General features: G+C 41.2%; 1 protein-coding gene and 1 non-coding gene across 7 annotated transcripts in view; one reads left to right on the top strand and one right to left on the bottom strand.

Moving 5' to 3' along the window:
* Nucleotides 1-26,453, top strand: part of ENOX1 (ecto-NOX disulfide-thiol exchanger 1) — a 596,201-nt gene that overhangs the window by 560,327 nt on the left and 9,421 nt on the right. For all 6 annotated transcript variants that reach the window (XM_066236813.1, XM_066236817.1, XM_066236816.1 and 3 more), the window contains 2 exons: nt 9,432-9,534; nt 24,921-25,006. In XM_066236813.1, the coding sequence (XP_066092910.1) occupies nt 9,432-9,534; nt 24,921-25,006 (189 nt within the window). The remainder of the gene's footprint in view (nt 1-9,431; nt 9,535-24,920; nt 25,007-26,453) is intronic.
* On the bottom strand, nt 23,999-24,074 carry TRNAA-AGC (transfer RNA alanine (anticodon AGC)). Its single transcript has one exon. It is a non-coding gene; the product is annotated as a tRNA-Ala (tRNA).

Here is a 26,453-nt window from a genome sequence, read left to right as displayed (position 1 = left end):
TTTAAGAAGTCAAATAAATAAATAAATAAGGCCATGATATTTAGTCTCTAGTTATTGAAAACCTTTCCCAGCCCTTGAATGATTCTAAGTGTCACAGAAATTACAGTTAAAGGTAAGAGAGAAGATTTATTAGATAATCTTGTTCATTCTCCTGCCAAGTGCAGAATTGTTACCTATTGTGCATTTTCTAGTCTGAAGGTTTTTTTTACTCTGTTAAGTGAACAGTGCTCTTACCACCTCCTTTAAATGTTATTCCATCATCCTGTTGACCTAGCTGTGAAGAAATGCTTGATTCCTCTCCCAGAGTCTCTCCCTCTGTGTACTTTGCACGCTGTTAACAATTTGTTCTTAGTAACCTCCTTACTTCCAACCCCATCTACTCTTATCCATGTCCAGGTTGCAACCTCTAGGCACCTGAAACACCTTTTCTAGAACATCTGGTAAATACATCATCCTTTGGGGCATATTGCATCCATGGGTAAAGAACTTGAATGCGATAAATGAAAAATAATCTTCATGACTTTGTGTTTCTAATAATGAAACTTTCCTGTTTTCAGGTCCCTTCCACTGTCTAGCGACCTAGGGTGGGAGGAAGTAAGAGGGACAGTGAAGTTTTTAAGAAAAGGGCAAAGTCTTGCTACTCATGGTCCAATGTCCCAGCAAAATGTGTTGCCTAATTACTAAATAGACAAGTTGGAACATTCTTGGTAGAGAATATAAAACTCTTAAGGTAGGACTTATGACCATGTTTTTTCCACAGTTAATGATGAAGCATAAACTGGTTATGTCCTCTGCTGTCCTTGAAAATGTGCTACCTTAGTGTTTAACAGGATGGTCCATTTGCCCCGACCGCGGTGGACTGTTCTCAGAATAGGTTTTGGCAACTGTCCACTTGAGCTTTTATCATGTGCTGCCAGACAGCTGTCCTGGCTTCATCCCCCGGCACCTGCAGGGCGTACGTTCTGGGGAGAGGACTGCTGAACCTGAGAAACCCCACTCTCTTATATCAAACAGTAAGCAAGCCTTTCCTTTGTCCTGGAAGAGGACAGCAAGGTGGCTTGCTACAAACACAAGCCTAATTAACACTCATAAGAACAGTTGTCAGGGCCTTGCTAAGTTAAAAACCTATATGTCCTGCTCTCTCCCAGATATCTTGACAAGATGTCACAAAGCCCTTAAGTTCAACATTTGCAAACTTGAACACATCATCTTCTCTCACACTTGCTTTCTCTACTTTTCTGTTCACCGACGCAGCTACTTATCCTCAACATTTTCCTCATCTATCAGATCACCAGATATTTTTAGTTCAACCTCTTCAATTTCTCTCATTTTGCATACCACTGATGTGATTTGGACCCTCATCATGAAGAGATGAAAAAAAATACAGGGGTTCTCGGGTTATGACAGTCTGGACATACAATGTTTTGAGTTTATGATGCTCACTCCCATAAAATCTTTAAAAAATTGAGACGTGTTTTTTGGCTTATGTCATTAGCATCATACTTACAGATGAACTAGTGGGCGTAATACATGTGGGCAAACTAGTTTGGTTATGCATAGTGAAAGAATATGCAGTACAGTGTACAGTATAGTATATTTATGCCCTTTTCCTTTTTCTGTGGCTTAGTTGTGTTTTTATGTTCTAGATCACGGGGTAGTCAGCCTTTTTATGCCTACCGCCCACTTTTGTATCTCTGTTAGTAGTAAAATTTTCTAACCACCCACCAGTTCCATAGTAATGGTGATTTATAAAGTAGGGAAGTAACTTTACCTTATAAAATTTATAAAGCAGAGTTACAGCAAGTTAAAGCCTATTATAATAATTATTTACCAAGTACTTTATGTCAGATTTTCGCTAAGTTTGGAAGAATAAATCTTTATAAAACAACTTACTATAGTTAAACCTATCTTTTCCTTTATACTTTGGTTGCTCCGCTACCACCCACCATAAAAGCTGGAACACCTACTAGTGGGCAGTAGGGACCAGGTTGACTACCACTGTTTTAGATTATGATTTTACAACTGTGTTAGGATAGGTAAGTGACTTAGGCTACGGTATGTTTCGAATTACATACACCAAAATTTGGGTTATGTCACTGTCATAGAAATGGAACTGTGCTGAGGACAACCTGTAGACGATTGCAGTGAGCTCCAACCTGGCTCCCTGCCTCCAGTTTCAGTTGCCTCCAAACCAGTAATATAAAATTCAGAATTAGTTACGTAACTCATCCACCGAACACTGCTCATTAGTTAATCCTCCTAAATAAAATCCAAACTCCAGTTCCAGCTACTGACACTTCCTATAAGCTTCCCTATAGATCTTTTTAAAAGATTAATATATAGTATTTTATTTTTTCTATGTAGAAATTAAGATATAATTAACATATAACATTAATTTCAGGTTTACAACATGATAATTTAATATTTGTATATATTACAAAATATTCACTGCTATAAGTCTAGTAAACATCCAACATCATATATAATTACAAAAATATTTTCTGTGAAAAATAAAAACAAAGTTGGAGGTACTACCTGATATCATACTATACTACAAGGCCATAGTTATCAAAACAGCATGGTATTGGTACAAGAACAGGCATAGAGATAGATAGAACAGAATAGAGAGCACAGAAACCCACACCTTATAGTCAGTTAGTATTTGACAAAAGAGGCAAGAACATATACAATGGGGTAAAGACAGTTCAATAAATAGTATTGGAATAATTGGACAAATACATACAAAACAATGAAACTAGATCACCAACTTACACCATACATAAGAATAAATGCAAAATGGATTAAAGATTTAAGTGTAAGTCATGAAACCATAAAATCTTATAAGGAAACATAGGCAGTAAAATCTCAGACATTTCCTGTAGTGATATTTTTGCAGATATACCTTCTCTGGCAAGGGAAACAAAGGAAAAACCAAACAAATGGGACTACATCGAACTAAAAAGCTTTTCCACAGCAAAAGAAACCAACAAAATGAAAAGGGAACCCACTGAATGGGAGAATACATTTGCCAATGATACATCTGATAAGGGGTTAATTTTCAAAATAAATAACTCATAAAATTCAACACCAGACAGAGAAATAATTCAATTAAAAATAGGCAGACCCAGACCTGGCCAGTTCGCTCAGCAGTACAGCGTCAGCCGGCATGTAGAAGTCCTGGGTTCGATTCCCAGCCAGGGTATACAGGAGAAGCACCCATCTGCTTCTCCACCCCTCACCCTCTCCTTCCTCTCTGTCTCTCTCTTCCCCTCCCGCAGCCAAGGCTCCACTGGAGCAAAGTTGGCCCAGGTTTTGAGGATGGCTCCATGGCCTCTGCCTCAGACACTAGAATGGCTCCAGCTACAATGGAGCAATGCCTCAGATGGGCAGAGTATAGCCCCCTGGTGGGCATGCCAGGTGGATCCTGCTCGTGCACATGAGGGAGTCTATCTGACTGCCTTCCTGCTTCTAACTTCGAAAAAATACAAAAATACAAAAAAAAAAAAAAATAGGCAGTCCCTGATCAGTTGGCTCAGTGGTAGAGCATCAGCCTGGCATGTGGATATTCCAGGTTTGAGTCCCAGTCAGGGCACACACGAGCAGCACCCATCTGCTTCTCCACTCCACCTCCTCTTGCTTCTCTCTTTCTCTTCTCCTCCCCTTCTGCAGCTATAGCTCGACTTGAAGGAGTTGGCCCCAGGCACTGATGATGGTTCCATGGCCTCCGCCTCAGGTGCTAAAAAATGGCTCTAGTTGCAAAGAGCAAGGATCCCAAATGAGTAAAGCATCGCTCCTCATGGGCTTACTGGGTGGATCCATGTCAGAACACATGCAGGAGTCTGTCTCTGCCTCCCCTCCTCTCACTAAATAAATAAATAAGTAAATAAATAAATAAATAATAGTAAAAAAATGGGCAAAGTACCTATTTAGACCTTTCTCTAAGGAGGACATACAAATGTCTAATAGACATACAAAAAATTCTCAACATCACTAATCATCAGAGAGATGCAAATTAAAACCACAATGAGGTATCACCTCAAACCTGTCATAATGGCTATCAGCAATAAATCAACAAACAACAAGTGTTATCAAGGATGTAGAGATAAAGGAACCCTCATGCACTGTTGGTGGGAATGCAGATTGGAGCAGCCACTGTAGGAAACAGTATGAAGTTTCCTCAAAAATTTAAAATGAAACTGCCTTTTAATCTGGCAGTCCCACTTTTGGGAGTATATCTTAAGAAACCTAAAATACTAATTCAAAAGAGTATATGCACCCCTATGTTCACTGCAGCATTATTTACAAGAGCCAAGATCTAGAAACAGCCCAGATGCTCATTAGTAGGTGAGAAGATAAAAAAAGCTGTGGCCCATTGACACAATGGAATACTACTCAGCCATAAAAAGGACATCTTACCTTTGCAACAGCATGGGCCTAGAAATTATTATGCTAAGTGAAATAAGCCACTCAGAGAAAGACATTTATATGTGGAATCTTACATATCTTTTATAAGAATTACTTGCTAGACTCTGAGTAAGCACGTGCTTCTTGCTACTTTAGACTCAGTATCCTTAAAAACTTAGTGTTCCCGGGCATAGAGTAGGCATGTGATGTATGTCTGTGGCATACATTTTTATTGGGTAGTTTACCTTAAATGCTTTGGGAGTTATTTTAGTTCCACATTTTCTCCGTGTATTTTCTTTACCTTGTTACTCATGATGAGGGAGCTCGTTTGACAAGCACTGGACGATATCTAGATTCATAGGCACTAAGCAGTGGTGGGATTTAGCTGGTTCGCACTGGTTCAGCAGAACCAATACCTAATTTTTTGTTGAGTTCGGTGAACTGGTTGTTAAAATGGCACTTGTAATCAGGGTTCTAAGATGGGCACCTGGGCAGCTGCCCAATGTGGAAATCACAAACTGACAATTCCTTACTCTTTTTTAATGTTCATCTGTTTAACAGCGTATTCTAAGTGCCCATAGTAATGTTCATTCCATCCATAGGTGAAAAAAATTGCAAATGAGGATGCCAATCAAGAAGCAATATGGAAGTATCTTAAATAACAGTTTTATTGTTTTTGTCAGGTATCATTTAATATATTTTCATTAATATTTTAAAACTTATAATCTAGTTTTGTGTACCTCTTTCATTGTTCTTATTTAAGTATTAAATGCGTGAAATATTTATAATAAACTACCTTTTGGAATATCTTTTGTTATACTTAAAACGGTCATTAGGGCAGAGAACTGGTTGTTAAATTATTTGAGTCCCACCACTGGCACGAAGTACAGACGTGGAAAGAGAGGACAGATGTTGCATGTACCAACATTGTTCTTTGTAAACTACCCAAAACTCACAGCCTACCAAAAATTATAATTTTTTTGTTTAACACATTTATAAATACAGACATATCAAATTAACTTTATTTTTCTAAGAAATCCATGATTAATGAATCATTAAAACACCCCTCCCCCTTTTTTTTATAGTGGAAAAATAAAGAATAGCCCATCAAGTGTCTATCTAAAATCACTATCCTGACTTCTAGCCCTTAAAACACACCGGATTAACTTTAAATTTTGTCTCTGGCAAAATGTATGACATGAGCATTCATGCATCTCATTAGCTCTGTGACTTTGTCAGTGAGTCTGAGATCTTGTATCAGGACCGGGGTAGGTTTGGACTTAGGAGTAACTCTTTGAGTTGTCACGAGTTGGTTCATTTCACTGAAGAGTGTTCCAGACCCAGCATGATGCGCAAGCCCTCTGTGCAGCCTGCCTGATCTGCTTCATTAGGGGTGGTACTATCTCCCAGCAGTTCCCCACCCACCCTGGAGAAGTCAAAAAGGCACCTCCGTCTCCACCTGGAGCACAACTCACAGGTGTACCCCAGGTGAGGCACCTGCCGGCCTGGGCCCGTCAGACCCAGGCCTGCAGGACTGCTGAGGGAGCCTTGCCAGAGGGGTGTCTCCTCCACAGTCTCTGGGGAGCGCACCATTGTGGTGAGCAGAGCACAGGCTCCAGTGTCCAATCTTAAGGAATATTTCCACAGAAGGATAATCCTGGAACTCTTTGTTATCTTTGCATCCTCACTTGCCCAACCCTAAGCCATCATGAGAGCCACAATTATCGGGAGGCTCTATCAGCTCCTTGCAGACATCGTTATTCAGAGCATCTGTGGGACCTGCTTCATGAGCGCAGCTTTGAAGGTGGAGGCAGGCACCTAACCACACTGGAGAGGCCACAGTGTCCTCTCTGCTTGCAGCTTCCTCCTGGCTCCTGCTCTGCCACCAGGGCTCTGGCCCATCCCCCTCCCTCGCCTGGATCCTCAACTGTGATGGCCCCAAGACACCAATTTGCAATTCATGTGGGCATGTGGTCTGCTGAACTCTTCTCAGTAACTTCATTTGTCCCCAATTATCGTCCAGGCTGTGAATAGATCAGATCGCTTTTTCTTGGAGACACTGTTTCCACTCAGCCCTGGGGTTCATTATTTGTATTTTTCTTAAGTGATACAATCACCATCCTACTTAAGATTTTTCCATCCTCTTTCCTCCCCTGTTGGGAGATCTTTACAGAGCCTGTACTCTGCTCAACAGTATTACCCTTCCAGGCATGGAAACCCAGTGCCGAGTTCCTAACAGGACCCGTCTTCCCTTAGGGCATACCACTGAGAACTCAGCAAGCTTCTCGACCCTACTCGTCCAGGAAGGTGAAGTGTCCACATAGCCTTCTCGACTGTAATTGACACAGTCTAATCAGAAAACACCAAATGAATTTAACCACGGAAGGAATTCCTATTCCCTTCCTTCTAACTCCTCTTTATAAAATAGTCTACTACCATCTACATAAACCTTTGGATTGGTTTGGTTTTAAAGTTCTTGAATGCATTTCTTCTGGGTTTGGTTTGCAAGATGCCTCTTTGGAAGAATATGAGCATGTTCTTTTTTAATGACCTTTTATGTCCAGCGAACCAGACTTTCCTTAGACCAGTGGTTCTCAAACTTTTTGAAGTCAGGGTGCATTTAAAATCCTACAAAAATTGTAGGTGCACTATATACAAATTTATGAGAAATATGTATAATAGTTAAGTCAAATATTAAAAAAAAAGTCCAAGTGTGCTTTTATGGTAATTAAATGAAATAAATACAACAAAATTAAATTTATTCTGACATTAAAAAACATTTTTATGTTACATTTTTTGTTATGCTTTATAGAATTCGTAAAAAAAGAAGGGTTAAACAATAAAAAAACAACAAAAAAGTTATCTTTTTATATATATAGATACATTCTCAGCAAGATTTAATAAATTCGGCAGGTCCCAGAGTAAATGTGTCAAGTTTTTTCAATCTTGTATTTATGAGAAACATGAGCCTGATGTGTCCTAGAGATTCCTTCAGTGTTTGGGCGTATATTTGAAAGGCAAACTCTCATTTCTTCAATGTCAATACATTGAAGAATTCCTCTCTTTTTACTCTTAATTGTGTTGAGGGTAGAAAATCCTAATTCACATAAATAGGATGTTGAAAATTGTAGTAAAATGTTTAAAGCTTTTTTAAATATTGCCACATATTCTTTTATAGAAATCCAAAAGGCTTCAAGAGACAAATCCTTATGTTTAATCATCAATCCAAAACCCCCACCATACATATCATCTTAACTTTACACTAAACAAAGGATAGAAGAAACTTGCCTTCAGTCTTTTCAGGGAACATGGAGGTTAGTGTAAACAATCCAGCACCACAGCTTAACAGCCTTTTGCAACCTAATCAGGCAAGTGAGGTGGGGGATTGGGCAAACTGTCAGCTTACAGCCAATTCCCCACACCTCTATCCCCCAAAAATCTAAACTCCAAAAACCCTGTTGGTTTTTTGGTCCCCAACAGGCACATATTTCTCTGGAATACCATAGGGCACACCTGGAAATCTAGGGTGCACCAGTGCACCTTGGCGCACACTTTGAGAACCACTACCTTAGACCATAACCTATACCTCTATGACCCCTGTCCTTATGGGCACGCTCCAACCATCAGCCAAAAGCCTCAGTTGGTACCTTCTAGTCAACCAGAACCTTCCTTCTGATCTATCATCAAAGCACTGTGATTCCCCCAGTTTTTACCTCACCTACCTCCCCCCCCCCCACTCAGACTTGACCACTCAATATTCAGTAGATAAGTGTGACCTTCAGAGGAGCTTCCAAAATGCTCACCAAATGTTGCTTTACTAACTGCAATTTTTCAGGAGAACCTTCTTTCCTGTCAATTTTTAAGTATCCGTGATTTCCAAAGTACAAGACCATGTGAAGTCAGTTCATAGGTCTGTTTTTATTGGAGTGCACTGAAGGCTTTCTCTTTCTTCTCTTTTTTTATTTGAATGCCTTCAGATGGGACTTGTGTTCTGTATAAGCTCAATTTTACTCCCAGCAATCTTCTATATTCTTTTACCTGGCCAATTTAGTTCATTTCTGTAGCTAGCTAAATATCCTGTAACCAGTTCCAGTCCTGGTAACACCTACCAAACCATTTTCCCAGACTTTCTAAATTCTCTTTTGCTTCTGTCCCCTGACAGGTTCCCCATCTATTAGAAATAGTATCCTTAACTCTTTGCTCAATGTGCTAATTCTTCACTGAGACCTGTCCATCAGTAAGAACTTTCTCTCCAACAAAATTCAACTACCCTGGTGATTCTAATACCCCATATATACAGTTTTCTGATCATAAGTTTGACTTTCTGTTAAATCACTCTTCCTAATATCAAGTCCGAAAGAATGAGTTAAATCTTTTTCTATGGTTTTAAAAATAAAAAAATAAAAACTTTAGAAAAAACTAAAAATAGTTCAGCCTCATTGTTTCATGTGTTGTTGGTTTGTTGTACAGTTCTTCATTTTTAGTTTCCAAAGAAAAGACTTTCCCAAGCGTTGCTTTATCTGCTGCTTGCAGGTAAAGCAAGCAGCATAAGGATATGTATAAGGATATGTACCCACTGCACTTAAACAGTCCTAACAACACTATCTCACCTTCCCAATAGGCTGTCTCCCCACACAACTTACTAGCAATGCTATAAGTCAGTCTATGTATGCTTTACAGAAAAAAATTTCATATTGGAAATAAACATGTTAATGTAGCTGTAGTCAAATATAGTTTTTGCTAACAGTTTAGTCAGAACATGGACAAAAAAACCTAAGGCAGTCTGCTCCAAATTTACCACTTTTGCGGGAATTACTTGGTTTGCTGGGAGCTATAGCAAGGGACCTAAGTTTTTTAATTCTTTTCTACTGTTGGGCAAATACTGTAGATCAATTACTTATAAAGATTTATCTTCAGTTATAAATATAAGTGATGACCTCTTTTTTAGAGATTTAAGAGAGCTGGTGGCTTTTCTTGAAATCCACAGAATCTACATAAATACCTACCTGTGTTTTTTCACTTTGTAGGAAATCAATGTGCTGACAGTTGCATTGGTTAACCAAGACCGTGAGAACAACATGGAGAAAAGAAGCCAAGGTTTGAAGTCAGAAAAAGAAGCTCTCCTAATTGGTAAGGAAATTCCGTTTTCCTCATCTGTTCTCTTAAATAATTCTTAGGTAATTAACTTAAATAATACTTAATTCACCTCCAATTTGTCAACAATTTAAATAGCTTTGTCTTCTGGTCAGAGGTGAGATTAATTTTGTCAGGACTATATTACGTACATTTCAAATTAGGAATGTACAGGTCAGTGGGGTTTTCCACTTCTGTCATCATGTATATTTGTTGTTGGTCCAGCATAAAACTGAGTACCAGAAGACAGATCAATTTGCATCTCACATGTTACGAATCTGTACTTCGAAATTTGGATACATCACTTCCAACTGGAGGCCAGGCTGGGTTCAGTCCAAAAGTTCCAAGCCAAGCCAGATTCCCAGGCTCAAGAGAGGCCACGTCCTGAAGCCAGGCCTGCGGTGCTGATGTGGGGGAGGAGCAAACTTTCCTCTACCCCCGGGGTTCTTTCAGCCGGTCTAATAATCAGACAGACACGGGACACATTAGCAAGAGAAAATAACCAAGCTTAATACACACATGTTTGGGAACTGCATACCTGAGAGAGTCAGAGACCCTCACGTGCAGGAGAGGGTCAGAGACAGGAGGACTGAGGTGTAAAAGATTTCACTAGAGATGAGGTCATGAGCCTTCGGGATTCGAAGGGTCACTGCAGGATGGTAAGAAGAGCAGAAGCTTAGTGAATTAACGTTTGCCCTGCTGAAGGTGGGTCAAAATGTTATTGCTCATAATCCCTTGTGGGCAAGTCTTTTAATTCAGATTCTTCTAGGCAGTTAAGTGTTGGGCCTGATGTCTTTCCTGAGCCTGTGTGTGGGTACAGTTGCCTTTCCCTCAAAACAATCTGCATACCACAGAAGCACGTCTTAAGAGTGTCTCTTGCAGTAAGAGAGAAACAGGAACATCAATCCGTTCCTATCCGTGCCCTGCCCGGGGGTCTAACCAGCAACCTCTGTGCTTCAGGACAGTACTCTAAGCAGCTGAGCCATCCTGCAGGGCAGGGGGGGGCTCTTCCCTGGACCCCCACAATTCTCTCCTCTGAAACTTCCCTGGAGTTTCACATTCCAGAAGTGGGGTTGGTAGATTGTTCCATATGTCATTAAACCACTCTCAGACTTGAGAAAAGTTTATTTCAGGTAAACAGTTGTGTCTCATTTCAGGAGGCGGTAATGTAGGTAGGCTCCAAAAGTTAGGCCTGTGGTGTAGGTCGTCAGGTATTTAATAAAAGGCAGTTCTCTAGAAACAAAAGAAAAACAAAAGTTAATGTTTGGAGCTGACCATAATCTCAGATCCTGAATTCTGAAGGCAGGAATCAAGATTCCTAGATGTTTGTCTCAAATCATCTTCACAAGGAGCGAAGGCAGGCAGTGGCAGTCTGATAGATTGTCCTGAACCGCCGCTGAGATGTCCCTGGTGGTCTTTCTGCAGCAGGAACGGAGACTGTCCATGAGCTGTTGTGGGGATTTCTCTGACGTCTACATCAAGCTGTCCACGTTAGCCTGCGTGCCTTGGGAGCAGGCAGTTTTAGTTCCCAATGATTCCATGTCAACTGATGGGAAAATGAAAATGTCGGAAGGGCTGCAGCCAAATAGTTAAGAAAACTAGAAAAATTCAGAATCCAGTTCAGTTTATATGCAAAAAAAGATTTTTAAAACCCCCACTAAAAATACAATGAATAGCACTAGAACCTAATATCCATAATGGTATATTGTAGTTTCTATTGAAACAATTATCTCTCTAAAATGACCCTCATTTTTATCAAAGGTAGCCAAATTAAGACTAATTTATTTGCAAAATAAGCCAAGTTTCATTAAATTTGGTCTGATTATTTGTATAACCCCAGCAAGAATAATAATTAACCACATAGGCTCTTTTAAATCTGCTTTGCTGGAATTTTTCATAAGGAATCTTCAGACTGAATTTTCAGAGTCCCCTTGAGGCTGAGAAGCCGTGCTGCATACTAGCCATCAGACTACGCCTGCAATAGCTGCAGATGTGGGGTTAATTCCTCTCTCCTAGAGGTCCCCAAGGTTCTTTTTCTGCATCTCCCAGTAAGCAACTTCATTCCTTACCAGAAAAGACTACTGTGAATCGAGATGAACTCGGTACCAGCTGTTTCTTCCAAGGGGCTTCTTAATTCCTTAAAACTCTCTGCTCATATCTGAGCTTCTGCGCTTCTCTCTCCAACATGACCTTCCAGTCACAGCCTTGTAATACAGCTTGTTTCCAGTTGTGTCCTGTTATAAAGAGGACAGATCCTTCTCTTCTTTTCAATAAGAGAAAGTTTATTTAGAAAGTCTCAGAGGCAGAAGGAGAGGCTTTTGCTGCTTAGGAGAGAGAAGGGTGAAGGTAATGTGGAGGCCAGGGCGGGAGCAAGGTCGGGGAGGAGCGGGCGTGCTCCAGAGAAGGACAGTGCCCAAGAGACCAGCTTCTTCCTGAACTTATGCAAACAAAAGTACTACCATGAAAATCAAATTACTCAAGTATTGAGAGTTTCCAAAGCCTGGAGAAATCAATTAGAGAGAGAGAGAAAAAAGATTAATGTTTCAATGCTTCTTACCAAATTGTAAAGAAGAAAATTCCTTGTATCTGGAAAACAAGATTTTAAAAATCAGCACTATTTCAAATATGAAGTCATAGAATTGTAACCCTTCTCATCAGCTCGTGGAATCCCATGTAATTAAACTTGGTTTGCTGGATTCCACTTTTCCCATAGTTCTCTCAAGCTTGCCTGACAACTGAGGGTGACAAGGTCAGTATAATCCCAAGAAACTGGCAAGTTGTCCATCAAGGCTCATGTGTTTTGCTCAGTGAGGTGAGTGCCCCAGTCACTAGAGATTTTGGAAGATATACCCCAAAGGGAAACACTTTTTTAATAGTTTCTTTCCAGCTGTGAGGGCATCAGCCTTGTGGCCGAGGAAAACTTCGACTCATCTAGGAAAACAAACACACAACAACAAGAACTTTTTTTTTCTTTTTTTTTTTTTTCTTTACAGAGACAGAGAAAGAGTCAGAGAGAGGGATAGACAAGGACAGACAGACAGGAATGGAGAGATGAGAAGCATCAATCATTAGTTTTTCGTTGCGCATTCCAACACCTTAGTTGTTCATTGATTACTTTCTCATACGTGCCTTGACCACGGGCCTTCAGCAGACTGAGTAACCCCTTGCTCGAGCCAGTGACCTTGGGTCCAAGCTGGTGAGCTTTTTGCTCAAACCAGATGAGCCCACGCTCAAGCTGGCCACCTCGGGGTCTCGAACCTGGGTCCTCGGCATCCCAGTCCGACGCTCTATCCACTGCGCCACCACCTGGTCAGGCAACAGCAACAACTTTTATTAACCCAAACTAAGTGGCAGTGGGATGAAGTCTAGCCCAAATGTCCCTGGAAGATGCAGGAATGTAAATCCTGAAACAATACCAGGGAGCCAGGAGGAACTGAGTAGCCACAATCATTGATTTATTACAGTCCCTGGCCATGGCCAGATCGTTGGTTGGAGCATCACCCCGAAGCCCAGAGGTTGCCTGTTCGATCCCCGGTCAGGGCACATACGGGAATAGATAGATGTTCCTCTTTTTTTCTCTCTCTCTCTTTCTCTCTCCCTTCCTCCCTCACTAAAATCAATAAACGTTAAAAATATATTAATTCCAGTCCCTGTTCACCCATCCTCATTTATTCACTGACTCAGGAGCAGACTGTTACCTTTTACAAGAACATCAGGATGGCCGCAGTCTAACAGTGAGGGGGTGTTCATGCAAAAGTAGAACGGACCTCACCCACACTTGTCACAATCTGACACTCAGGTCCAGCTGCTGTGGTCCCACAATTCTGATGGCAGACATTCTATGTCAGGACACCTCAGATGTCAGCAATTTTACATATATGCATTTCTGGGACACATAGAACATGTACAAATACAACATAAAGAAGGCCCAATGTTATCTTTTTATTTGACAACGCTGCCTGTGTAAGTTCAACACACCAATATAAGTCTAATTAGTTTAATATTTCTCATTTGTAAGGAGAGAAAACAAATCTTTTGAGTTGTTGCAGGGGCCCTTCTGGAACACCTTAAAGTTATTCTCAGGACTTGTTTATAACTTGAATTTTGGTAAGTTTATCAAAACATGTGGGTCTTTTTCTGCAACTCCATACAAGAACTTATTTCCACCTGCATCAAGATTGATTTAATTAAGTTAAAAATTGCTACCAGGGCCAGAGTCCCTGGGCTTGACCCCTACTCCCTGGGGACTCAGACTCAGTTTACTCAAGAGTGGGTAAAATGATTAGGAGATAGAAAAGAGAAATTTCCAGGACTCCTTGATATGGGATTTTCTGAACCCATTGGTGAAGCCCTGACTCAGGCTACAATTAGATTAAAAGGCTACGGAACTGTAAGCATAAAATTATGAAAGTTGAAATTGTAACAGTGAAATACTTCCTCTCTTTGGTCTTCAAGCTTGGTAATAGCTCCTGCTATACATAATATGCTAATTAACCAGAGGAGTTCTTGAAGGGCTCCTTTGTTGGTGGAGAGGTGGGGAAATGTGCTCGAAGTAAAGATTCCAGATCAGAGAGGGTCAATGGGCTGACCAGCAACAAAGGGATTTAGGTATTTTGACCTTTTCCTTGAATCCCTTTTCTGTTCCTGGCTCTCCAATGGAGAGTGGAGAAAGGTACAACCCACACAAAAAAGTTTAGTCCAGAGTTTGCCTAAGAAAGATGGGGAGACCCTTCTTTAAACAGAAGTTCCAGAATACATGGAGTCATGTGCTTTTCTCCCTTGATCAGAGTAGGTTTAAGATTCCCTAAGCTTGGATCCACAGCCTGTTCCCACCAGACGCATATGCACCTTACAATCAGAGGAGATAACGGACCATCTCTGGAAAGAACAGGATAGACACAGAAAACTTTTTGAAAGCTTGTCATGGCTAGACAGTGAGCAAGCTGTGCCTTAGCAAGTGTACCTGCTGGACAGTAGAGGCCAGAGAGAAAATATCCTCGGTAGTCATAAGGCCAGGCTCTCAGGATATAAAACAGGATAAAAGAAACCAGGCAGAGATGAAAAACAGAACCAATGAGTCCTCATACCAAGTAACCAAAAGTCACTTCCCCAAGAAACTAGTTTCACAAGTATTTTTTCTGCCAATCTAAATTTAAAAGAGAAAAATATCTCACCACTTTTGCTTCCACTGGATCCTGAAGACAGAGATCTGGGGTGTGCTGACATGGTAAGAACCTTACCTTCTGCCAGCTAGCCTGTGTCGGATACCCCAGGATCTCCACTACAGCTGCCTGTGGGTCAGTGTGAGGTCCCAGCCACAGCGCCACCTGTTGGGGGAAGAACAAACTTTTCTCTACCCTCAAGGATCTTCTGGCTGGTCTAACAATCAATCAGACTAGAAATAGATTAGCAAGAGAAGATACCCCCACCCCAAGGATTTTTTTGCTTTTACTTTTATTAGCATTTATTTTAAGCTGAATTCACTTGAGCCATAAGTTCAACCTTCTCTTCTGCTTTAGAAATAATGTGCTCCTTTTCAGTAAGGATCATCTCAGTGTGGCAGGGAGATCAATAAGGATCATCTCAGTGTGGCAGGGAGAGCTCATGTCTGGGTTAATCCACCCATGAGCTCTGTAAATTCTGCACATCTTGGGAGCTTTGTTCACCCAGATGTGCTCAATGGCCAGAGAATTTACATCTAAACCCTTAAGTTCAACATTGCTCTCTGCATTTTTAAGCACATGCAACAGTAATTCAGGACTCTTCTTGGGCCACCAACCCTGTATCCAGTCCCACTGTTTGGCCTGGGCATACCTACCATTTCACCATTGTAACAATGAAATGTCACATACTGCTTCTGTAAAGTGACATTCTTTGGATGGGTAGTGGCTTTTCTGGACATTTTTGTGAATGTTCTTAAAGTAAACATGAAGATTTGAACCTGTTGATTTGCATGGTTTTGTGGGGTTTTCTGAGTCAAATGAATAACAAATGATTTTCAGAGGTCACTTCAGGCCACTTATAGGAAAAGGAAATAAGCAAGTTTGAAACACACATATGTTTGGGACTGCATACATGAGACAGTCAGAGACCCCACGTGCAGGAGAGGGTTAGAGACAGAAGGAAGGACTAAGGTGTATAAGACCTTGCTAGGGATGAAGTCATGCACCTCAGGGGACTCAAAGGGTCACTGCAGGATGATAAGAAGAGTAGATGCTTAGTGAATAAACATTTTCCCTGCTGAAGGTGGATGGAAAGATTATCACTCGTAATCTCTATGATCAAGTCCTTGAATTAAAATTCTTCTAGGCAGTTAAGGGTTGCATGCCGAAGTCTCTGCAGAGCTTGAGTGTGGGTAAAGTTGCCTTTAGCTCAAAACAATCTGCATACCACAGAAGCATATCTTAAGGTGACTTGTTTTGGAATCCTACACTGACTATACAGCTAGTGCTCAACTTACGACCCTGATTGGTTCCGACAGACCAGTCATAACATGATTTGGTCGTAAGTTGAGTAGGCTATATGTACAGTACTGTGAAATGATGTTATAAAAATCTTTAAGTCATATTTTATCATAATTTTCTTTCATTATTATATATCATAATTTTCTTTGTTCATTGTATGTCATTTGTATCATCTCTACACCATTTTGTTTCTTATTTTTATATTCATCAGGTTTAAGTAAAACACTGCATTACCAGTACAACTGGTTTAATATTTGCAAAGACAATTTCCTCTTGGTAGACATCTTGGGAGGGGTTTGATGAAAAATATCCAAGACACAAAACACAAATTGCTGTACCGAGTCTGGGATAACAGTTGAAATGGTGCACGCGGAGATGGTAGTGCTGCCGGAAGCTGGTCCGCACTGTCGTACGCCCAGCTGGGCAACGCTTGCGCTGCCAGATGCGGAGCAGTCGTGGCTAGCGATTGTGGTCGTAAAGTCGAATGGTCATAAGTTGCATAGGTCGTAAGTCGATCAATATTTGTATAGGGACATCAAGACACCAATGCTAGGCTGATCCAGTGGTCTAATCCAGGCTTCCCTGCCCACCCAGTATGGACCCATTAATACAAGATAACTAGAATGAGCTGGCCATTATGGAAAAGGAAAGTTGCTCTTTGCTTAAGAAACATTCAGTTGGAGGGCATTTGAGACCTTGCTCCCTGGCATATTCTCAGTTTGGCTCAAATAAACTCTTCTAAAAATTCTCAATAAATAAAATAAAATTTTTTTTAAATTCAGTTATTCTACAAAATACAACTAAATTGTTTTTTTTCTTTGCCTGGACCAGAGACAAAGCTCCAAGTGTTCTCTCTTAATTGTCATCAGGGCAGATCCAGAAACAGTCCTTACTCTCACAAGGACAAGTTCTTGATGAGAGGTGTCCGTAATGTTTCTGGACTCCATCTCAGAAGCTGGTATGTTTAAGACTCTCCCAAGACCTCAAAGCTAGAGAAAGAGCAGCTGCCGTTCTCCCTCCTTGAGATGCAGGCCTGATTCAAGGTGCACTTTGGTGCTAATCCCGGTCTGGGGCTCCTCCGTGGCATGGTTAGGAGTGAAGGATGAGGCCGCCATACCTGTGAGACACATTGTTCTTCTCCGGTTCGTTATCTGGCAGCAGGAGCACCTGGATGCATCTTCTAAATACTGCATGTACTCACCTCACAATGACAGGTACACCAGGGCCTGTAGAAGCTGGCACAGGAAGAATAAATCCAAAAGACAGTCCAAGCTCCATCCATCACATATAGATTTTTCAACTACAGGGTTATTGAATATGACATCAACTTAGAGATACTCCAAGGAAAACCAATTATTTTTTTTCTCTCTGATGATATACAGCTGTAATAACATGCTATGCACAAGTTTCATAAGACATGCTGATGTGCTATCGTTCCAAGAACCCAGAATGAACCCATATGGATTTAGCAACTGGATTTTTCTTCTACAGGAAAATATGTCAAACTCTGGCAACTGTTTCTCTTTTGCTCAGTGTGACTAAACTGTGATTTCCCCCCTGGTGCTTTAGGGTGTGAACAAAGCACCCAACGACATAACACTTTCCCTCTTTAAATCTGAATAACACAGACCACTCGACCATTAAAAAATGGGACTGAGTTTCCATTTTCTTTATTTTATGTTCTGCCTCTCATTTTAGATTGCTTCTCCTTTTGCATGCTACTCGGAGAACATAGTTTATTTACACTGTCTTCTAAATAGCTGCTCTGCTAATTGAGTCTGGCCATTCATACTTTGCAGATACCTGAATGTTGGGACAATAAAGACCTCTCTGGCAGGTAATCTAGGACTGTGCTAGGGACAGAATAACAGAATAGGGTCCCAAACTACTCTGGACCAGACGAAAGAAAGGAGTTCCTGGTGCTGGGGCTACTTTTTTTTTTCCCTGACAAATTCTTGTAAATAGAAGTTCTGAGAGTCTCCTGGATTTCTGATATATCTAGAGGGGTCAGGAATACTCTGCAGTTCCCCTGGACTCTTCCCTTAAACTAATTAAACTCATATAGAAAACATTGGGCCTGCTCTAAGTCCATCTGGAAGGCCAGGAACACAGCAAAAACTTTGCCTTCTATTGGAAATACTTGGTGGCAAAATCTTCACTACATCAGGTGCCTATAGTACATGCTATATGTGAATATATTCAGATAATTCAATACCCTCTTGAGATATACAAATGTTATATAAAAAAATGCAGTGGCACAAACCTTGATTACTTGTAAGAGAAGGGGGTGGGGATAAGCTATTCAAGTGGATTCCATCTACACAGAGAACATAAAACTGAGGCTAGAACTTCCTAAACAACAAGCAATCCTAGTTATTTGTAATGATCTGTAACCCTAATTTATCTGGGCTAAAGTAATTATTCTTTCCAGATAGTCTGATGACCATTCTATAAAATTGAAGTCTTTAAGGCATATAAGTTAAGTACATATCACAGAAGGTCAGTGGGATTTCATTGAGAACATTATTTGGAGCATTATAGATTTCGATCCTGAGTCCCTTGGGAATTCAACCTTTCTGTCAAATTTTCTGCTTGGCAGTCAGTGGGGATAGAGTGCTATGTTCCAATTCAACTAAAGAAGATAGGCTCTTAGAAGGCACTTTATTATTGTGATTTCTGGATTATTTTGCAATTGATCCTTGGGAACACAAGTTGACATATAATTGGACCTAAAAGAATTACATCTTTATGGGAGCACTGCAAGGTAGCATTTTATATCTCACAATTCTGTAGTAACCACACATTAGATCAGCCTGACATTGCCTAATGTCTGTGCAGGAACTCCTAGTTAATTTCACATGTGGCCTACATGTTGGTTTTAGCATGCATTGAACTCATGTGGGATAGAATAAGTCAATACATTTGACTTAGTACCAGACCTTTGGAGCAGTATTTGGCTAAAACCACTGGCTATTGTTTTGAAGGAGAATGGATCAAAATATTTTAATTGATAAGACAAATAGCTTTGCAAGATGTTGACAGAACTCTGAGTCTGTATCACTCCAACTTCTCTTGCTTTTTAATTTGTTCTAATACAATAGATTTCCAATCCTAGCAGCCCTGGGCACCCTGTCAATGCTAGTCATAATTGTAAATTCCATCTAGATATAGTCAAAACCTCTCAACAACTCTTTTTATAAAGTAGCTGTTCTTCAAGACTTTCCAAGACCTGTGGGAAACATCCTCAAATCCTTGCTGATCATGTATATTTCCTGACATACAACCTGCTTCTATGCAGGTCGGGGCGTGCATATCATGGGTAACTGGCGTGTTTCTTTTCATCAAGACCTCCCCTGCCACCACCATTTCCATTACCATCACCATTTCACGCATCTGCACACACCAGTTACAGCTGAACCGGAATAGTCCCCCTAATGCGTGGGTATCCAGAAGCAGAATGGAATTCAGAGACATGCACTTAGTGAAGATTGAGTGGTACCTTTTTGTGTTTTCAGTGGACAGAATTGAGACTATATTTAGGCTGTATCTAAAAAAGGTAATCTGGGGAGCGTGTTCTTCTCTAAAAGCTACTGACCATAAAGAATAAGTCATTAACCTAAATCTTTTTTTTTTTTTTTTCTAATAGACCACAAATTTATTTCTTACAGTTCTGGAGGCTAGGAATTTGAAGATCAGAGTATCATTTTTCTCAGATAGCATGACTGATGCTTCCAGGACTCCTGGTGTGGGCCGGGGGAGTAGTGAGGAGGAGGGAGCAGGACATGGGAGGAGGACGACTGCTGCCTCCACTGCTGCTGTGTCTCTAGCAATAGTGAATGGTGTGGTTGCCATTCATAGGAAAAGCGTGGGAAACTTTTATTTAACTATATATTTAGGCCCCGCATGTATGTAAGGAAATTGCTAAACTTTTATAAAGAAAAGCTAACAGCTTGATAATATCAGCTACAGTGGAGATGGGTCTGTATATACCCTTCTCAGGAAAATACTCATGTCTGGGTCAGGGTGTCTAATCTGAGTTTAGAAAGATGTATAGAAATCATACATGCATTTTCCCTTAGTTTGATGAACAAAATAGTTTCTATAAAAAGTTTCCCTGCCCCGGGAAACAAACCAAAGATGAACAAAGAGGATTTCATCAAATAAAAAGCTTCTGCACAGCAAAGGAAACAAGCCATTGATAAAAGGCAACCCATCAGTGGGAGCAGATATTTGCAAATGATATTTCCAAAAAAGGGTTAATATTCAAAACATATAAAGAATTCATACAACTCAACAACAAAACAATTCTATTAAAAAATGAGCTGAGGATCTAACTAGGTATTTTCCCAAGGAAGACATAGAGATGGCCAATAGGCACATGAAAAGGTGCTCAACATCATTAATTATTAGGGAAATACAAGTCAAAACTACAGTGAAACATGACCTCACACCTGTTAGAACAGCGGTTCTCAACCTGTGGGTCATGACCCCAGTGGGGTCGCCTAAAGCCATTGGAAAATACATAATGCATATCAGGTATTTACATTCCGAATCATAACTCTAGCAAAATTACAGTTATGAAGTAGCCACCAAAATTATTTTTTGGTTTGGGGTCACCGCAACATGAGGAACTGTATTGCGGAGTCACGGCATTAGAAAGGTTGAGAACCACTGTGTTAGAATGACTATCATCAATAAATAACATGTGCTAGTGAGATATGGAGAAAAGGGAACCCTTATACAATGTTGATGGGCTTGTAAATTAATGCAGCCACTATAGAAAATAGTATGGGAAAATTAAGACTAGAACTACCATATGACCCAGAAATTCCTCTTCTGGTTATTTATCCAAGGGATATGAAAACACCAAATCAAAAATATGCATACACCTCTATGTTCATTAGTTCTAAAATATGTGTCTATCAATGTATGAATAAATAAAAATGTGGTTGGTAGGTAGGTGAGTAGGTAGATGAGTAGGGAAAGAAGGGAGGAAGGAAATGAAAGAAACGAAGGAAGGAAAGAAGGAAGGAAGAAGGGAGAGAGGGAGGAAGGGAGGGAAGGAAGGAAGGAAGGAAGGAAGGAAGGAAGGAAGGAAGGAAGGAAGGAAGGAAGGAAAGAAGGAGGAGGGAGGGAGGGAGGGAGGGAGGGAGGGAGGGAGGGAGGGAGGGAGGGAGGGAGGGAGGAAGAAAGAATAAGAGAATATTACTTAGCCATAAAAAAGATGAACCATTGCCATTTGTGGCAACATGGAGTTTGAGGGTTTTGTGGTAAATGATAAGTCAGACAGAAAAGGACAAAGACCTTATGATTTAACTCATATGTGGAATATGAATCAAAAAGAAAAATGAACAAACAAAACAAAAACAAACTTACAGTACAGGAAACATTAGTGTTCGTTCAGAGGCAGAGGGTAGGGGAGGGAAAGATGGGAAATAGTTGACATATGGTGACAGCTGGAAACTAGACTTCTGGTGCTGGGCTCACTATAGTGTACACAACTATCAAGTATGTTACATACCTGAAACTTATATAATAGTATTAACCCATATTACCTCAATTAAAAACATAAATTTTAAAAGAGTATACACGCCCCGAACACCCAAGTTATTTCAGCCTTCTGAATCCATAACACGATGAGTTATGGACAGGGATCACAAGTGAATAATGCCTCCAAGTTACCAAATTTTTGAAAGGTTATTATATCATTTTTACACAAGTTTTACAGTTCTTATTTATCCCCATTTATCAATAATAGAACAACAGAACAGTAGCAATTTTAAACAAGTACAATGGCTATTTCTAGTTCTAAAGGATAAATTTCTTCAATATAGTTATTATATTCTGCTCAAAAAAATTAGGGGATATTTAATTGCTTCATATTCATTTTGAAATATCCCCTAATTTTTGTGAGCCTTATATATGCAGACTGTATTCTCAGTACCGAACCAGAACACGCACAGCCTAAGGGCAGGCTTACATGGGGGTGACTGAGGATGGTAAACAGTGAGGGAGCAAGGACACAGTGTGCACAGAGGGATGCCAACATCACAGAGGCACCAGAGTGGCCACTCCAAGTCCTCCATTGCTGGTATCCCTAAATTTTCTCTTTTAGCACTTCGTCTCTTGGGCCAAGGGTTATCAGCCTCTCCCCCAAGTCCCCACCCCCTTCTTCTTCTGACTCTTTCTGTTCATTCCACTACAGACATTTGACTTAACATCACGCTCCCTGGGTATTTTTAGGAGAGGCTGTGGTTTCTCTGGGAGGTGTTGATAAGTCTCTGTCCAGTGAGGATAATGTACGAACAGTGGTTTTCTCTATGTGCTGAGGCCCTTGCAGTACTTAATCATAAGACTGTTGAAGCCCGCTCCCTTCTGAGATGCCCTTTACTCCATGGGAAACTCACACATCCTAGTCACCCCAAATGCTGCAGTTCTACACAGCTCCCCATCTCAGCCCCAGCATCTCCCCCGTGCTCAGTCAGCACAAAGCCAGGCCTGTCAGTCTGCTGCCAGGAAAGGAGTGCTGCCCCCTCCTGCAGCACCCCTCCTGCAGCACCCCTCCCTCCCGACACCTCAGCCACTCCCTGGAGCGCCCCTCTTCTCTCTGCCTGTGAAAAAGCTGGCTGCTAGTCACACACCCTTGCCTAGTTACAAAGCCAGAGCTGACTGACTACTCCTCTGTCCTCCTCCTTAATGGGTGGGGTCTGCCGACCTTTGCTGGAGGCTGCCTGTGGGAAGTGGTGGACTTCGTACCCCTTGTCCTCAGCCTGGGACAGCAGGGAAAGCCCCATCCAACACCCTGAAGAATTCTCTCCCCTCCCCCTTAAGAAATGCAAAGAGAATGTTATTTCTTTAAATACTTCTAATTTTCTTTTTTATTAAATCATTCATGAGCTTCCATGTCATAACTTTTACTAGTAACAGAATTGCATGCAATGCCACCTCACCGGATTTGAGAATTTCAGACACAGGGAAGTAGTGCCAATTCTAGAAAATTAAAACATAAATTAACAAATTAAAGTGATAGGAGGGAAACAAATAATGTCATTTATATACATTAGAAATGTCTATTTGCCACCGAAAGATATTAAAACTACCATTATTACCTTTTATTATCACCATTATTTCATAAAAGGATATTTTAACAAAAAACAAAGAACATAATCTCAGAATAAAATGGTAGTGCTTTATACCTCTAGAAAAAACACATCAGTTTCTGAAAGTGAGGTTTGAGCTTTATGGAAAAGTGTAATGGATTACTTCTGTCTTCTTCATTTCAGGACAAACTAATAAAACCCACCTAAAAGCAGTGTCCTGAGGAAGGTCTCTGAGAATGCTTGTCTAGACGCTTTGGTTCTTGGCCTCAGCCTAAGGATAAACCGGTACCTTTTCTTAAAAAACTGGCAGGCATCCCAGAACATTTCAAGAATCACACAGGAAGGAGAGCAGATCCCAGGTCAATCCAAGGTCACCTGCTATTCACAGCGTGACCTAGACCAGAGCGAGGGCCTCTATTCTCCTGCTCTCCCTGACTACCTTTCATACAAAGCGGGCTTTGGCTTTCAAACATCAAACCTGAATAACAACGTGAGGGCTTTGCCTCAGATTTAAGTAATCTCAGAGCCTACTTAAAAGAGAGCCAAACAAATGGGCAGTTTGAACACAGTTTCTTTTTTTTTTTTTTTTTCATTTTTCTGAAGCTGGAAACAGGGAGAGACAGTCAGACAGACTCCCGCATGCGCCCGACCGGGATCCACCCGGCACGCCCACCATGGGGCAACGCTCTGCCCACCAGGGGGCGATGCTCTGCCCATCCTGGGCATCGCCATGTTGCAACCAGAGCCACTCTAGTGCCTGAGGCAGAGGCCACAGAGCCATCCCCAGTACCCGGGCCATCTTTGCTCCAATGGAGCCTTGGTTGCGGGAGGGGAAGAGAGAGACAGAGAGGAAAGCACGGCAGAGGGGTGGAGAAGCAAATGGGCGCTTCTCCTGTATGCCCTGGCCGGGAATCGAACCCGGGTCCTCCGCATGCTAGGCCGACGCTCTACCACTGAGCCAACCGGCCAGGGCTGAACACAGTTTCTTAACAAATAGAATCGTACAGTCTGTGGAGGCAAGGTCTTCATAGTCACTATTTAGTTTTGGATACAGGAGCAGGGAGGGTAGAAAGGTAATCTTTTACTCCAGCCCTGACACCAACATCAAGTTTCTCATTTGTCAGTACAATGTTGACAGTTGATTTTCATGATAGAAAAGCCTTCTGATTTATAATCAGACTCCAGAGGAACCATCCATTCCAGAACCTTTAAATAATCTTGTAAATTACAACAGCGAGAGGGAGAAAGCAAGCCCCTCCCTTTAAACAACAGCAACAACCTGGGGTGGGGGTGGGGGGTGGGGGCAGAGTTTCAGAAAGGATTTATGCTTCCTTTAGCCGCAGTTAGGGGAAATGTGTGTTAAATACTTTTCATAACTAGCAGCTATAATTATCTGGGAAATTTGAGGTGGTGTGAGTTCTGACACAGCTGTATGGAGCCATTTTCATATGGCAAATGCCCTCAAGGGAAAGAAGATAATTTTATCCTTCCAATAACTATAATTTTATATTGGTAAATCAAGCATAAAATTGGTAGTATTTGAAATGCTTCCAGGAGCCTTTGTTTAGCAATACCTTTATTTATCTGTACTTTATCGCAGACTCTAGCTTTCCCAACTACTACCCTTCCACATGACTGGGACCGTCCTCAGAAGGGGCCTTTTGTATGCTTGCTAAGTGCTGTTAGAAATGGCAAGACTGTATGTAACTTAGCATGACAAAGCCATCATTGGAGTTAGATGACATTATGAAATTTCCGCTAATAGATGGAGCTCTTACTCACCTCTCAGTAACATCCAATGTTTGTCTTTTTAATTCAGGCATCATATCAACGTTCCTTCATGTCCATCCTTTCGGAGCCAATATAGAATACCTTTGGTCGTACATGCAGCAGCTGGACTCCAAGGTAAATTCTTTTCCTCGAGGGAACATGCATTGCTAAGATTTAACATGCTGATTGTGGCTGCAGGGGGACCCACTGTGTGAGCTGCATTAGGGCTCTAATGGCATATGGGGGTTCATCAGCACTTTTCCTCAGGGACCTTGTGTCTGTGAAGGCAGATCATTGTCTTCTCTTCACCTTTGTTTTTGTAGAAAGAAGAACAGTTATCTGAAATGACAATGACTTTCAGCAGATGCCAAATTACTTGAAAAAGCATAAGAGGGATTTAAAATTGCAGGTTAGCGTGAAAGTTCCCAAAACAAGGGAGAAATGAGGTCAGGTTAGCTGATGGGGCATTATCCTTAAACCATATTCTCACAGAATTCTATGTCAAGGACTCCGCACAATAGAGGAAAATTCACCTCAGATTACATAAAGATCTGATATGACTCTCAATAAAACTGTATTAATGGTGTTTTTCGGCATTATTCTGTAAATGACAAAAATGACTACAAAATCAGCTCTGCCTGTAAAGGGTCACTCCTCATTTCTCTTAGGTGGTTTTTCCCATTTGCAAATTAGTGCTACTCCTAGCCTAGCTCAGTGTTTGTGTGCCCAGAGGGAAGGGGCAAAAGAGCTCAATCAATGTATCAAACCCCAGGGAACAAGGAAAGGGCCCCTGCGGAATAGAGCTTGTCCTGAGCCATGCTGCCTGTGGGGGTCTGGGGAAGGGTGGCCACAGAACCTCCCAGGGGAGCCAGGCCTGGCACTGAGCAGCTCGTTCAATGCCCTGCTGGGAAGAAACATGAACACGTTTCTCCCAGAGAGCATAGCAAAGTGCACGACTCTGTCCGGCCAGGGCACAGCCGGCAGTTCTGTGACCCTGAAATATACACATATATACGAGTCCTTCTAAATTTTCAGGGTTCAGTATCGATAAAATTAACTACACTGTGTTCTTATTTTGATTCAAATGGTCGTACGAATTCATGACCCCGTGACTGCTTGACCTCTCTAATAGGCCCTATACTTCCCCGTGGAGAGAAATCATCTGGAATGGAAAGTATTTTTCAGTCATAGAGATTCACACCCTTTTATCTGCTCACAGCTGGTGATAGGGAAGACCAAAGAGAGGGAGAGGGGATGAGGAGATTATAGATTCTTGGAGTTCAGAATCATAATATTGTCTTCTCTGTGGGCTCCCTTCATATGGAGAGGGAAGTAATAGAAAATGCTCATTTTAACTCACATGAAATGAGAAGAAAGAGCTATAGCTGTCACTTTGTTGAAATAAAGCTTTGAAGGGATTGTTTTTTTGGGGGGGTTCCCGTCACAATACCACTCTTCATATCCCCACTACCTTTGCCTGGAGACTTCAGTGGAATACTGCTTGCACCAAAGCGCCTGGCCTAGAATGAGCTCTCAAGCACTTCCTCCTTTGCTGCTATTATCTTCCCTGTATTGCTGACAT

This window comes from Saccopteryx bilineata, chromosome 6 (genome assembly GCF_036850765.1).
Source record: "Saccopteryx bilineata isolate mSacBil1 chromosome 6, mSacBil1_pri_phased_curated, whole genome shotgun sequence".
In the NCBI taxonomy this organism is placed as follows: Eukaryota; Metazoa; Chordata; class Mammalia; order Chiroptera; family Emballonuridae; genus Saccopteryx; species Saccopteryx bilineata.
Note: the sequence above shows the minus strand (reverse complement) of the source record. Positions and strands in the feature narration are given on the sequence as shown.